We start from the raw sequence: 16,122 nt of genomic DNA, 5'->3' as shown, positions 1-16,122 counted from the left end.
GTACATCTTGCAGAGATGCAGCAATGGTTGCTTGGGCTCTGATGGAATGGACCCTCAACCTCTCCAGTGGAGGGAGGTGAGCCAGTGGATAACACAGGGTAATGAGATCCATTTAGAAAGTCTCTGCGCAGATGCAGCTAGACCTCTTGATCTCTCTGTTATGGTAACAAAAAGTCTAGGTGTCTTTCTAATTGCTTTTGTTGTTTATAGATAAAAGGCCAGTGCTCTTGGGAAGTCTAGAGAATGAAGCATTCTTTCCGCATCAGAGGCATGCGGTTTCACAAAAAATATTGCTAAGTGGATGGTATGACTCATGTGATACTCTGAAATTACTTTAGAGATGAATTTTGGGTGTGGGCAAATACAGACCTTTTCTTGTGGAAGATAGTATATAGTGGGTCTGCTATGAGTGCTCCCAGCTAGCTGACCCTTCTGGCTGACGTGATGGCAACTAGGAAGCCAACTTTCATCAAGAGATGGGATATAGAACACGAAGTTAAAGGTTCAAAGGAAGATTTGATGAAAGACAAAAGAACGAGGAGGCTGAGGTTTCACTGAGGTGTTGACTTCACCAATGATGGGAAGGATCCAATAAGTCCCTTCAGGAATCTAGTCATCATGGGATGAGTGAAAATAGTGTGGTCGTCGATAGGGGGATGAAAAGCTTTGATTGCTGCTAAATCAGCAGTTCTCAAATGCGACCACGATGGCCGCATGCTGCCACCAGGGGCTTTTCTTGTGGCCACAGCCTTTTGGGTGGTTATTGGTGCGGGGGAGGGGTGGGGACAAAGCAGTGGCACCTCTCTGGAGGCACAAAAGCTGGAGGAGCAAGCAGCCACTGAGTTCCTCACCTTCCCAGGGGAGATGGGTCAGCTTTTAGCCCTGGGGTGGCAGGCTCCAGCCACTGGGCTTTGGGCTCCGTTCTCTGAGCTCACCACCTCTCCCATCACCTTTGGCCCCCGCTGCCTCCCCTAGTGCCCCATTGCCCCTGGCTCCCGCTACCTCCATACTCACTCTCCCCATCCATGGCTCAATGTGTCCCCTGGATTGCCAGGGCTGAGTAAATCTGCTGTGAAAAGTGATATTTGCGTGTTTGCTAATATCACTTTTCACAGCAGACTTAGTAGCTAGCAAGTCTAAAAAAAAAAAGCAACCAAAAAAAGCAAAAGAATCAGTAAGAAAAAAAGACAAGAACGTGCAAAGCATCTTATTTGTGTTTCTCTTCCGTTTAGATCCAGTAAAGAACAGAGACAACTGTACGTTATTTTTATTATTGAGTATGCTAAAAAAACCCTACATAAATAAATTACAATGATTTGGGACATGCATATGTGCATATTTATTTGTTTTTCCTAAAGTTGATTAAGTATTTTAGGAAAAATTGTCAGAGCTGGTGGCGGCACTCTGAGGCGACCAAAAAATTTGTTGCGACAACCCCTGTGCCAAATGAACCAAGAGGGAAGTAACTGAGAACCTATGTGTTAACAGTAAATAGATAGTCTAAAATAGCAGGGATCCCAGTAGAATCTGGAGATAACTGGTATTGCTGTGCCCAAAAGGAGAAAAGCTTCAATTTTGCTAAATAGAATCTTTCCTACTTTGGTAGAAGATGGATTGAAATGCCCTGGAACATAAACACTCTACATTTGATGCCCATCCAAATACCAGGCCTTGAATTGCAATGGTTCTGGGTTGGGGTGCCTGACGGTGCAATTATGTTGCATTAGCAGGTCTGGAAATGGTTGGATTTTGATGGGCAGATAGACAAAGTCTTACTGGGTCTGTGAACTAGAACTGTCTCAGCCAACTGGGCAGAATAAGGATGACTGGAACCCTTTAATGACAGATTTTTTGCAGGACATGTGGTATTAATGGGATGGGAGGGAAGGTATATCTGAGGTGGTCCTTCCATGGTAGTAGAAGGTTATCTCCCTTTGAGCCCCTACCTAGAGTTGCTCTGGAGCACTACGGAGAAAGGGTTTTTTTGCTGCTTGTGAGGTGAAAAGATCCCAAGATGGCATTGTCCACTTGGTGAAGATCTTATTCAGAACCGAATCATGAATTTGCCATTTATGGTCTTCAGAAAAACATCTGCTGAGACTGTCTGCTGCGGAGTTCTGCAAACCTGACAAATATGCTGTTGAGAGGGTTTTATGAAGTCTGATACACCAAATCCAGAGAATGACTGTCTCTACACACAGAGGAAGGGATCTTGTTTCCCCTTGTTTGTTTATATAAAAGACAGTCATATTGTCTAAAACTATCCGGCTTGATACTACACTACAGGCTTGATGGACAGCTCTTAGTTTCAGTAAATTGACAGGCATCCTGGACTCCCAAGAGGTATAGATGCCTTGTGCAGTATGATTGTCCACATGAGCTCTCCAGCCAAACAGTGATGCATCAGTAATGATGATAACCTCAGAAGTAAGTGTGAGGAAAGGAGTTCCCACTTGAACTTTCTCTGGCTTTGTCCACCAGATGTGAGAGCCCAGAACCCTGGATGAAACTGTTACTTTGGCATTGATATTGATTTTTTCTGGTGAGTACACTGATTAAAGCCAGGTTTGCAGGCAACAGAGACAGAGCCTAGCAAATGGCATCATGTGTGTGCATGAGGCAGAGAAGGAAAAGGCAAGTTCTAATTGAAGTCTGAGGGTGACCTGTTTTATGACATCGCTCCTGGCATGGAATCTCTTGATAGGCAGTTGCTGTACTAGAGTCCAAGGTTGCTTCTATGAAGGCGAAGGACCTTGTGGGGGGGTTCAAAGTGGACTTTTCATGGTTGACACAAAGTCCCGGGGAAGGTAGAAGATGGAGCAGGAATCAGGTTGCCAACTGGACTTCCTTGTATGATCTGCTGTAAGTAGTCAGTCATCAAGCTATGGGAAGACGATAAAACCCATTTCTTCTCACCCAAGTTGCCACCAGTGAAAAGACTTTTATAAAGACCCTGGATGTCATAGTTAGCCTGAATGGAAGGACTCAACTGGTATTGGTCGTGACCAAGGAGGAACCCAAGGGATCTTCTGTGTGACGGGTGAATGTTTATGGGAAAGCATGCCCCTTTTATGTCTAGAATGAACCACCTGCCTTCTCCCTAAGAGGGAATTATTGATGCCATTGTGACCATGTGGAATTTTAATTTTCAGATGAATACATTTAGCCAGCACAGGTCAAGAATCAATCTCCATCCTCCATTCTTTTTGGGGACTAAGAAGTATGGGGAGTAGAATCCTTTCCTTTGACGGTGAGGTGCAACTCTTTACATGACTCCCTGCTGGAGAAGGGAGTCCACATCTTGACACAGATTTTCCTCGTGAAAGTGGTCCCAAAAAAAAGGAACTGGGAAAGAGGTTTGTGGGTTTGGGTGGACAGAAACTCAGATAGCTGTAAATGGAATAATTTCCATTTGTCTATTGTCAAACCCCTTCAGTTTTAAGCAAATTGGGTAAACTGTTCTTTAAAAAACTGAGGGGCAGGATGATGTGGAATTAATAAAGGGTCTGGACAGTCCCAACAAAAAATTATTTGGATGTGGGTTAGCGTGAGGTATGGCAGTGGATGTCGCAGAAGCTGTGTATTTGAGCCTTTGTACCCTCTGTCATTTGTGTGATGGTTCCAGGGGGAATTGATGGTAAAATAGTTGTTGAGGTGGTCTTGCTCTGTGCCTGCACTGTAGACATTTCCTCTTAGGGGCAGGGACATAGATACCCAGAGAACAAAGCATTGTATTTGAATCCTTGAGAAGGTGGAGAGATTAATCCATCTTTTCATTTAACAAAGTAACTGCCTCAAAAGGCAGATTCTGAATGGTACTTTTCACCTCTCTAGGGAAACCTGATGATTATAATCAGGAATCTCTCCTCATGACAATGGTTGTATCCATCCCTCTGGACACAGTGTCTGCAGCACCTACTTTGGCGTGGAGAGAGGTTTTGGCCACTAATTTGCCTTCATTGATTAAGGACTGAAACCGAGCTCTATCTTCCTGAGGAAGCTTGTCCTTTAAATCCCACAACTTTGCATTATTAGTGAAATCATATTTAGCTAGGAGTCGTCTGATAATTAGAAATTCTAAATTGGAGAGAGGCAGAGGAGAAAACCTCTCTCACTGGGAGTCATTGGATATCTCCATCCAAGGGTATAGTTTTGGGTTGATGTAATGTGGATCTTTTAGTAACCGCTTGTACCACGAGACAATTCAGCAGTTGGTGAGAAACTAGAAACTATGCCCCCTTATGAGGAAAGTAGCAGCACTTCTCAGCCCTCTTTGGGGGTGGGAGTTCAAGAAGCAGGAGCTTGCCACATTGTTCTAGCTGGATCCATAGTGTCCTCAATCTGGAGGTCTACTCAACTGGGACCCAAAAGTTGCAAGATGTCAGTCAATCTATGTTGGGACTCCTGAACCTCTTCAAGCTGTATCTGGAACTCAGATGCCACCCTTTTCAGAAGCACCTGACTGTAGTCATCAGGTGGAGATGGTGAAGATGGGGTATTCTCCTCATCTATGGAAGATGATGAAATTGCTCCCAGAACTGTTGGATCCAGTTCAAATTAATCTTCTGCATACGCCGATGGGGCCAATTGCTGTTAGCCAGGAGATGGTAAGTAAGGCAAATGTATTGATCCTAGATGCCTAGAATAGAGCTCCTAAGGACCCCAGTAATATCAGTACAAGGAATCAACCAGCTGAGAACTACCATCTGGCACTGGGTACCAAATGTCTCTTGGAAAGTCATATATGGTCACAGAACAGAACCCAGATATCTTAGGGCTTCTGTCCAGCCCGCTTTCTGTATGATCTGCCTTCTTCTGAATTGCTGACTCATCGGATGAAAAAACTGGATCCCAAACTTCCGCTGGAACCAAGGGTACCAATGATTGAGTACTCAGGCTCACGGGTGGAAGAGGAAGTTTCTTCTGTGTCTCCAGGATAGCTTCTTCCTCCTGCATAACCGTCTCTGAATAAAGACGGACCTGAGAGGAGTGGGGAGTGAGAACAGGAGAGAGCAAAAATGTCCTCTGGGGAGATGTAGGTCTCAGAGTGTTCTGGGGCACAGGATGAGTCAGTTAGTGGAGCCATTGGATCCGGTGCTTCCCTGGTCACAGTAGAAGTCAGATTCCTCCGTGGCTATGATGACATTGGCACAGAAGCTGATCTGGATGTCGAAGGGAGTAGTGGTGGATGTTTGTCTTTCAATCTGCACATTGAAACTGGTATAGAAACCAATGAATCTATGCTCCTTTACCCGCTGAACAGGTTTACTCACGCCTCAGTCTTTAGGACCCATGCACGAGGACTCTCCCGACTTTGAAGGAATCAGGGAGGAATCTCTTTTCTCTGGGGCAGATTTGGAAAAAGGCAGCTTGTCTCTTCTTAATCTCATGAGAAGCCTTCTTCTTAGGCTTGGAAGTTTTAACCTCAAGTCCTGAGCTTGTGCTCAAAGGGGTGCTGCCTGTTGATTGAGGTTGATATATGGGGAACAGGGGGGTGTCTCCCTCAAATGCTTTTTTAAGTCTTAGCTCTTGACCCTCACAAGTTCTGGGAGGGAAGGAATGGCAAATGCTGCACCTATGTGAGGCTCACATTTCAGCTATGCAGTAAGGGCAACGTTCATCACTCACTGAAAAGGAAACAATTCTTGAACCTAGTTATAATACTTACCTCCCAGGAAGAATTTCCCCAGGATGGGGGAAAAACAACTACACTAGTACTTAAGACCAAAGAGTAAATGAACAAAATAAACTATTTACAATACATTTACAGACTGAAGCAGTCAAAGGAAGCTGTGGACAGAAGCAGATTCTGACTCAGGCCACGTGGCGGTAAGAAGGAAATGGAGAGATGCTGGTCTGCACTGCCTCTTATACTCTCAGTTCAGAGTACAAGGAGAACTGCACATGTGTGAACCAATGGACCCTGCTTAGTAAAAATCTCTAGACTCAGGTGCATGGCATGCATGCATACCCATATGTGCAAAACACATAGGGACCATCACTCAAAGTAATATAATTTCTCCTTTCCATCTTCATTAGAAAAGAAGTATAGTTAGTGTCTAACTTCTTCTAAAATGTAAATATATTTTAAAAAAGTGTAACAAACTGATGAAAACATTAAAAAACCCTAACTCTGTGTTAGGCACTGTACACATACTCACCGTAAGAGTCTCCACCCCAAAAAGCTTATAATCTAAATAAGTAAAACGGACTACAAGTGGGAGAAGTTATGGGCTCAGAGAGTTGAAATGACTTGTCCAAAGTCACACAGCAGGTTAGTGACTGAGCTGTGATGATATCCCAGGTCCCCTTATCCTCAGTCCAATGATCAATCTAACAGACATTGCAGCTTCTGCTAAACCTTAAAAAAAAATGTTACTATCCCTCCCAATTAGCAAAAACCATTGTTTTTCTAGTGGAGCAGAAGCCAACATGGCTGCATTTTGAACATGTTTGTTCATCACTGATTATGCACTTTATTCACTATTTATTCACTAAATTATGCCATTTTTAAGGTGGTTGAAGTTTTGGCTAAGTATTTTTATGAAGAACTGTTTAAATGTCCATAATGAACAAAATTAACCCATTATTACAAGCGTTCATTAAGTGTTTAGCAACTTACCATCACACTTTTGTCCATTTTCCATGGTTCATAACAGTCAGAATTTGGCAACGGCAAAAGAGAGCTTTTTCCTGAGTATCTGAAATCTAAGATTCAGGATAAGAATATTTAATGGACTGCGTAATAATATGGGTCATACACTAGTCATGAATCTTAGTTTTCTTTAAATTAATTAAATCCTGAAAACAGCTCATTATTATTTTCCTTTAATGACATTTCAGGTTATTTCCTACATATGTAAGACAGGCCTACTTTTTGCACTGTAGCAGGAAAACCGATCAGATATACTATAAATATTTGCACCATGAAAACACGAAATTTTAGAATGACTTGAATAAAATCATATTTATCTATACACATGTCATGTACACACCTCCCACCGTATAAGACAAAAGACTTTTTCCTTTGAATAATAGTTAATACAAGTGTTGTTTATATATCTCAAAAAACTAAACTAAGATTTTCAAACAGTGAATAGTGTTTTTGCGTGCCTCAACTTTTGGGTGCTCAATTTGACTCCTTGAAAGAACCTGATTTTCAAAGGGCAGGTGCTCAGAACTTTCTGAAAATCAGACCCATTTATGGTGTCTCAAGTTGTGCACCCAAGAACAGAGGCACCCAAAAATCACTAGTCACTTTAAAAAAATCTTTATACTTCTTATTCCAAATAACTAACTGGGAATATAATAAGCAAAATAATCTTATTGCTCCAGTCACAATTTTCTACCCCCTCCCCAGCCTCTTCCCTGGGGGTTCCTCCAGTTAGTTCAGAAAGCATCATTTAGAGCTTTTTAGATTTACTCTTTTTTATTTTTCAACTTTAAGTATGGGCAATCATTCAAGAGCAAATGTTTTCTGAGGAGGGAGTTCTGGTCACCCACATTAAATCCAACATATTTGATAAGTATCTGACTCAAATCAGAAATGACAGCAAATGCATATTAACAGTTTGAAAAACCCGATTCTAAAAAATAAAAAAAAAGTACACCAGACAGTGTGCAAAAATCATGCTAAGATGCTGAAATGGAGCCCCCTAACAAACTCTCTTATCTGGACAACTCAAAATATGTAGGTATTATGGAAGAATTCTCTCTAAATGCTAGCTAAAGGGACAATACAATCAAGTTTCTAAAGAAGCATGAGCCCTAACAGCTGAAGTTAAAGTGCTCTAATTAAAATGTAGATTAAATGGAGCATGAAGCTAAAGCACAAGCTACTGAATTACAGAATAAAATACCTTTGATCCAGGGTTTCAGTACTGTCTCTTCCTGGTAGGCATTTATTTGCAGGGATGGCGGTTGCAATCCTAACGGAAGTTCACTGCTCACAAACTCTATATATTTAGAATCATTGCTAAATAGTAAAAGAAAAACACATGTTTAACAAAATAAGACAAGTGCTTCTCTAACTCTTCATGTCATGTATTAACTATAAAACACTAGATAATTTCTTCAACGATTAAAGCAAATCTTAAATATTCACTGTAAATTTAAGTAGCTGAAGAGCAATCCCCCAATATTGCTTTAGTGAAAGATTATCTCAACTTGTCCATAGTTATATTAAAGCAGGGAGAAGGCGATAGCAACTATGTAATTAAGAGTTAAATGCAGTAACTTGGTGGAGGGAGCACCTGTGAGCCACTTGTTTAAAATTCTGCCATAAAACTGAAAAGAAAGTTGGGATAACTGAAGTGTATGCTTGAGTTAAATCCTTTTCTAAGTACTGCTGAATCTTCCCTGCCAGAGATGAAATCTGTGGGGCTTATAAAGTTGCTTCTGAAGAGCAAATCTTATAATTTTCTAATGGACAAATTACACTAAAAGGAAGAATTTTTAACAATATTTCAAAGGGAAAATATTCCTGAGCCCCAATTAAGTGTTCTACCTCACAACTGATTTCAAATATATATGCTCAACACTGTTAAACAGTATATTTTTTCTAAGTATGAATATTTTCAGCAAGTGCAGCAAGATGTTTGTTGTTTCCTTCACTGGTTATAGTTAAAGAAATAAGAAAATTTATCCCTACTTACCTGAAAATTTCCTTTCTTTGAGTAATAAGGTACAAGATGCATTACAATGGGCACGTCAGCCTATTTGCAGTTTTGGGGGCAGAACCAGACCTGTCAGTCACTGGCAGTATGGGAATGTCCCATCCCCGCAAAGTTCAATCCAGCGAGGTAACTTCTACAGCCAAGATGATTCAAACAGATTGTGCTTAATATACTTTGAGGAAGAAGCATGATTTCTCCTACTAAAGAGCATGGCAAATTACACCTAACAATGACAAATCCAAATTCTTGGATGTCAATTTCCAACTCTATTCTGAGGAATCCACTGGTCTCCCATATGGTCCGCATCTATGGACCTTATTACTCTAAGAAGGGAAATCTTCAGGTAAGGACGGATAAAAATTTTCCTCTTCTTCGTGCTAAGGTTCACAGACCCATTACAATGGTATTTTCATAATAGTGTACCTCCAGGGTGGGAAGCAGGATCATCTTTTAAATGCAGCCATCCAAAACAAGGTAGATTATATATAAACTACATCTTCCCTGAGGCACCACAGCATGGAGACTTCTTCCAAAAGAGAGGAAATGGGACTGGCTAAGATTGGATGACCAATATGAAGAACTCGGTGAACTTATGAATTGATGGCTATGTGGCTGTAGTGAGAAGCCATGGCCTCCCTCAGAGGTTGAGAGGGAGGGACCCAAAAACACACCCCCCCCTCCCCCAGTGGGCAGAACCAGGAAATCTACACCCAACACACCAGAAGCTATGAGGTGGGACAGGAAGGGGAAGTACAAAAGACGGGCCTTGGAGCTCAGGTGGGCTGGAGCTGCCAAGGGAGACAGACGCATCCCGCCTGCTGCTACCTATAAGGAGCTCCACCATGCTGAGGACTGGCCAGATCTCCCTGGGTTGCCAGCCTACAGAAACTCTAAGGAGCTGCTGGAGCTGCCACCTGAGGACTCATAAGAGTTCCCCGAGGAGACAGAGGATCCCCACGTTAGAGGTACTAAACCCTGGGGATGTAGGAAGTAGCCCAGGGGAACTAAATGATCGTCTGGTTAAGTGCTGGCCTGATCCTATGTCAGCATGTCACCACTCTGCCACTGTTAGGGCCTTGGGCTGGGACGTGGTGGAGTCGGTAGGCCCGTGTCCCCCTACCATCCCACCCCTGGGGTGAAAGCTTCCCCACCTTAGGCCAGGAGGCCTGTGTTGGTCTACTGCCCCTGCCTGAGCCCTAGACTGCTTTGGTGCTCGCCCCTGCCTGAGCCCCAGACTGCTTTGGTGCTCGCCCCTGCCCGGCCAGTAGAATAAGTTGCATTTGTTTTCTTTTTTGGGATCCATGAGAGAAATAAGTACTTTATCCAAGTATTCATTTCAAGCCTGTCTAGTCCCAGATGGAAGATTGGTTTTTCAATAACAGACTTCCTCTGCAAGAAAGAGACCTCTGAAGATACAATACTATCAGGCCACTAAGCCATAGCCCCTACAACAAGAAAGGCATAAAAAGTATATTTTCTGCTATCAAATTCCTAGATTTTGTACCGTCCTCCGGGGCAGTGGAAAAGCTGGGAAGACAAAGCAGGGTCCTTCCACAGCTTTAAGAGAGGTCATTCATCCCCTCACATCCTGGGTCTTGACAGAGGCTCCCAAAAATACTTTATTTTTTCCAAATGCAAAGAGGTTGATTACCAGCCCACTATATCGACTTACGATGAGTGAGAATACTTATGGACACCGGTTCCACTCTGCTACTCAGGCTTCTGCCATGTAAGTCTTAGTGTTCCTCTCTCCCTTGGTGAGCAGTGCACATAGGAGATAAGAAATTTTGTTTCACCCAGAACAGGAGAATTTCTGTCTGGGGTAGGGTTGTTTGTGTTGTTCTCAGTTGTAACAACCCTATCAGACACACTGAGTATCGTGACAAGAACAGGTCTGTTATCCATGGAAAGAACAGTGCTCTGAGATCTCAATGAATCATTGCATGCCAGCAGCTGGATGTGGTGTTCTCTTTCTGGTACCCAATTCCCTGAACTGAACTGGGAAGGTCCCTTAAAAAAAATCTGACTCCCAGTATTTCCCAGTTGGGGGAACAGAGAATATACATTAGAGCTAGATCTCTGCCAATGGATAAGATAGGCAGATACACAGAGGGATACCTGCAATTAATGGATAGGTATATGGACTCTGGATCATTGAAGTATACTTGTTTATGAGATCAGAATTCCAATAGGCTCTAATAAGAATTGGATTTGTTTCTGTAGCCCCACTTATTTTCTATTACAGCCATCTTCATCTTCTGAAAGGAGATCATGTACTGGATTGTATTCATCCTCAGCCCAGGCCTATGACTGACTTCCCTGGCACCACATATGAATGTTTGTTCTAAATCCAGGATGCTCCAGAAATTGTACCACTTTGTTCTGTACAGAGAAAGCTGGAGCAAACACACTGATCAGAAAAACTGCCCAGGAAGACACAACTGAATTTCCTTCTTCCCTAAAGCCAGTATTATTGCTACCATGATCCCAAAGAGAGAACCAGAGAGTACAGGTAAGATCAAATGGTGAAGCTGAAAACTGGGAAAACAAAAAGGCAGCAATCTATCTGCAAAACATAATTATCTGGGGATTGTAAAATGGAAATACTTTGAAAACAAGCCTCCTTTGGGTACTACACCCATGTTAAAAAGTGGACGGGCATGGCCCTCCCACTTTTAAAAGTGGGGGGGCATAGCTCCCCTGCCCACCTCTCCACCCAGGAATGCTAGAATCAGGGGTGGAGAGGTGGGCAGGGGAGCTATGCCCCCCCACTTTTAAAAGTGGGAGGGCCATGCCCGTCCACTTTTTAACATGGGTGTAGTACCCTCACGCAGGCATGGCAGGGGAACTAATAAGGTGATCTGTTCCCCCACAGCAAGTGCAGGTAGTCCCTCAGCCCCCCATCTGGGAAGAGGCTGGTGCTGCTAGCAGGGGCTGCACTTGCTGTGGGGGAATGTGTGTACCTGGGGATTCTCTACCAAAGAATCCACAGATCCTGCAAACATTGTGCTACTAAAGACAGACACCTGATGCACAATGATGCTGGATTAGAGACCTCTGTCAAACCCTTCTTTAAGAAAGTCTAAGAAAGCCATAATTCCTGGATTTCTAGGATTTACTTCAGATTCCTGGCACCAGTCATAAAATCTAGTCCAAAAATATGCTTTCAAAGTCAATACTCTTCTAAAAGACAATGCAATGACACAATTACTTCCCTTTCAACAGCCAGGCTGTTAGATGCGGCCAGTTTGGATTTAGATGAAGCAGATGCATGTTGTGAGGATGTCCTGTCTCTTTGGGAGCTGTAGAGGCGGTCACAATTTCAGCTCTATCAACTCCGAAGACCATGGTCTCCTTGGCCAATGTAGAGGTACCAATATTACTGTTGCCTGTTCTAGTTTTAGTTTCTGGACCACGTTCCCAAACAATGGGAAGGGTGGAAATGCACAGAGGATTCTGTGACCATTTATGGGACAGGGCATCTTCCCCATGGATCTGGGGTCTACTTCCCTGGTGAAATACTTTGGTCTCTTTGCATTGATGCGGTTCGTGAATTAGTCAGTTGAGGGCACGCTGAATGACTGGATGATTAACTCAAATACTTCCTGATTTAGGTACCACTTGGGGTTGTTCACCTTGGTCCTGTTGAGCCAGTACGCCTTCTGGTTCAGGACTCCCTTTATGTGAGCTGCCCTGGGGGAGAGGAGAGAATGCTCTCCTCACTCCATGATTTCCATTGCTTCCGTATGTAGCGCTGGGCTTCCTGTCCCCCTTGGTTAGTCATGCTGTCTGACTGAATTGGAATGTTTCTCTTTAGGCTGGACTGGAACCTTCATAGTGGCAGCCTGACTACTCTTAGTTTATGAGGTTTATGCTGTAAGGTCCTTTCCTCCAGGTTCCAGATGTCTTGAACTGTTTGGGATCGCAGGTGTGCTCCCTAGCTCCCCAGGAAGGCCTCGGTTGTGAGTATCAGGGGTTCAGGAAGTCACATGGGTATGCCCTTGTGGACATTGCCCTAGGTTGACCACCATTTAAAGAGTTGAACTCCTGCGTCAGAACCCTCACTTGATATTTTATATGTTCCAGGGAGTGATCCCATACCTTTAAAATGAAGCCTCAAAGGTGCGTGATGTGTGACTGCACCCATAGAGTGCTCCCCATACACAATACCAGGAGGCATAGCAATTGAAGGCTCAGTGCAATAGTTGGCCTCTTGCAGTGCCAAAACAATGCAAGGAGGTCTTGAATCTTCTAGAACATCTCTAGAGATGGATATACCTTGACTATAAAGATGCCTATATCCACTCCCAAAGGTGTTATTTGAGTGGACGGAATCAGTGAGCTTTTCCTGATTTTGATGATAAAGCCATGCACTTGCCGGAGATTCAAGGACAGGTATGTAGTTCTATGTGCTGTTGCTGTGGATGGAACATCCAGGAAGATGTTCAGGTGGATCCCCTGTGACCTGAGCCTGGCTAGGATTACCACTAAAATCTTTATAAAGACTTGGGGGAGGGGGGTAAGCAAGGACAAGCCAAATGGGAGCATCAAATAAACAACATTGCTTCCTGCTATTGGCAAACCTTAAGAACTTGCGATGGCACAGTGATGGGGATAAGGAGGTATACATCCATCAGATCCACTGAAGTCAGAATATCCTCCCTGGTCAGGGATGACAGTGTAGAGGTTAGGGTCTCCATCCGGAACTTCATTTTTCTCATCAACTTGTTGAGCCTTTTGAGACCTAGAATGGCTCTGATTCCCCCTGTATGTTTCTGAAAAATTAAGAAGATGGAGTAGAACCCTGTCTTTCCTCTGACGGAACTCCCTCTTACTTCCATATCCAGGAGATAAGAAATCACATTCTGGATTAGACCATGCTTTACGGGGTCATTAGAGAAGAGAGACTGGATGAAAAATAGATGGGGAGCCTGTAACTTGAGAGTATTCCTGGTTCACTAGCTCTGTGGTTCATGGTCAACGCAACCCATTCCTCCAGTTAATGGGAAATCCTGCCCCCAAGCTTCAGCTCTAGACAGAGACCCTTGCATTTCTTGTCAAAAGGTTTTGAGAGCAGCAGGATTCCCTTGGGGCTTTCCTCGGGAGAACTTGCTGTTTCTTCACTGGTATTTCTGCAAGGATGATGGCCAAAAGGAATGCCCTTGTCAGAAGGCTGGCCTCTTGTCTCTCTTAGTGGCATCGTGTGGGATTGAAAGGGACCATTTAGATGATGTGGCATTGTCCGCTACTACCTTGTCTTTGAAAAGCAAGGCTCCGGGGAATTTGGCAAAGCACAGCACCTGCTTCAAGTGTCCAGGGACGAACCCATCAGTGGCACCTGGTTACTGAGCTGGAGGACAGGGCTTTGGCTGAGAATCTCATCACGTCAGTAACAACACTGTTGCCAGGGAAACAGAGCCAAAGTCAAGTTGATCTCTATACATGAAGGCTATGAGATCTTTCCAGCCAGGAGAGAGATGGCTTTGCAAAGCAATTAGCTGTTAGGGACACCTTGAGGAAGCCTCAAAGTATTGAGAGTGACCTACAATTTTTTTTCCTCTGTGAGGTCCTTAGGATAGAACTCCCTTTGGAGGGGACAAACATAACTTTAGCCAGGGACAGTGTCAATCTTTGGTATCTCAGTAATTGACATTTTTGTCCTATAGAACCTAAGATCTCTTTTGTTAATGTGATTGCCCTCATCTGGCTTATCCCATTCATCCCCGATTACTTCCTCAAAAGCAGAATGTAGGGGAATCATGGCCACAGGGAACGATTTCAGGAGAAGAAATTTGCTCAAAGGCTTACTCTTGATAATTTTGTTCAGGTTGAATCGGAACAGTGGATACAACCTTGTTGCACACGGCCTCCAATTTCTCAGGGGAAAAAAAGCCTTTGCTAAGGCTTCCTCTGGTCCTGATTGGAGTTAGAGGCCATCCTCCAGACAATTCACCACTCTCTGTTATGGAGGAGGAGAAAGAGGAGTCAGGACTCATACCTCCTAGATCTTTTATGTTTTCCTTTGCATTTTTTGCTATCTTTGATTTTTTAGCTTGCTTACAGCGTACAAGCTGTTGTGGCTTTGGTGATGTCTTTTGCAGGTAGCCTTGCTGAGGGCCTGAAGTCCTCTCACGAGCTCTCTTCCTGAGTTCTCGCTGCTGGGATCCCATTCTCCCATGGTGGTGTTGGGGGGAACTCTTCCAGAACCCTCCTAGCCAAACTACAAAGGGGGGCTGTGTGCTTATGAGCCCGGCTTTTTTCCCCCAGGGTGCTCAGGGCCCATTTTAGGACTTGGGCGGGGGGGGATTTGTGACTCCACAAATCTGCCCTCTGTTCTCCAGGGGACATTTGAGAATTACCTCTGAGTTGGTTGACTGGGGTCCTCCTTGTCCTTGGAGTCTCTCTCTGCTCTACTCAGACTCCTGGTCCATTTTTCCTATGTCAGAGTTGCGGAAGAGAATCCCACATGCCTGTCCAACTCCATGCCCTGAGACCTAACAGAGTTAGAGCTGGAAGGCTGGGTGCAAGTTAGGCATAAATTGTTGCCTGCCATGCCTGGAAGGGGAGTCACATATATGAAGCACTGTCTGGATTTCATTCAGTGCTTTTTAAGTCACTCTGCCATACCTGGAAGCTGCAGAGGAGCCAGTAGGGAGGCACCACAGCTGAGGCTCTGGGGGGTTTCAAAACACAGCTCAAAAACTAGCCCAGGAGAGAGAAGGGGATGGGAGGGAGATCACGGTTCACCACTCCTCCGCATTTTGACAAAAAAAAGTCCTCCTAGACAAATGTGAAAGTGGGAGCTGCAAAAACCATCATCTGCACTGCCACGAAGGCAGAGAAACTGGAAGCAAGCAGGAGTTGAGGGGGCATGGCCAAACCATTTGGCTCCAAAACTCTGATCCTCCTTTGAACTGCAGAGAGAGAGAGAGGAGAGAGCAGCTCAGACGTCAAAAATTGTGGGAGACGCTGGCATGCAGAAACAGTGGGCAAGAGGCCCCTTACTGCTTGTGGGTTGTTCAGCATCTGGGCCGCTGTCCCTCATACTCCACAGCCATCTACTGGATTGAGGTGGTAGAGGTGAGACATGGCAACCTGTTACAGAAGCTGGGAACAATAACCTGGACGTTAGGGTATGATGACCTACAGCAATAGCTGGGAATGACAGCCCAATAGTTATGGCATCATGACCCACACTAGCAGTTCAGGATGACAACCTGATACCTTCCCAGTGTTTTAGACATGACAGGAAATTCCTATCCCACTATTACAACTTCCCAGGATGCATCAGAATGGATATATAACTATGGCTCCCCTAAGGCAGTTGCCGAGCTCCTACGCATAGTTTTAAAATAACCAGTAATACTTGTCTGAAAGAGTCTATCCTTTGGTTTTTGTTTTGGGTTTTTTTTGGTGGGGAGCAGGTGATTGTTTCAAATATATTTTA

General features: G+C 44.0%; 1 protein-coding gene across 11 annotated transcripts in view; it reads right to left on the bottom strand.

Annotated features, from left to right (window-relative positions):
* TOPAZ1 (testis and ovary specific TOPAZ 1) overlaps positions 1-16,122 on the bottom strand; it is a 99,160-nt gene that overhangs the window by 62,390 nt on the left and 20,648 nt on the right. For all 11 annotated transcript variants that reach the window (XR_012157495.2, XM_073333336.2, XM_073333333.2 and 8 more), the window contains 2 exons: positions 7,860-7,975; positions 6,623-6,708 (listed from right to left, as the gene is read on the bottom strand). Coding sequence is in view for 10 of the 11 variants with exons in the window: in XM_073333336.2 (XP_073189437.2) it covers positions 6,623-6,708; positions 7,860-7,975 (202 nt within the window). In the remaining variant the exon portion in view is untranslated. The remainder of the gene's footprint in view (positions 1-6,622; positions 6,709-7,859; positions 7,976-16,122) is intronic.

This window comes from Lepidochelys kempii, chromosome 2 (genome assembly GCF_965140285.1).
Source record: "Lepidochelys kempii isolate rLepKem1 chromosome 2, rLepKem1.hap1, whole genome shotgun sequence".
NCBI classification, from domain to species: domain Eukaryota; kingdom Metazoa; phylum Chordata; order Testudines; family Cheloniidae; genus Lepidochelys; species Lepidochelys kempii.
This window is presented reverse-complemented; position numbering and strand designations above follow the sequence as displayed.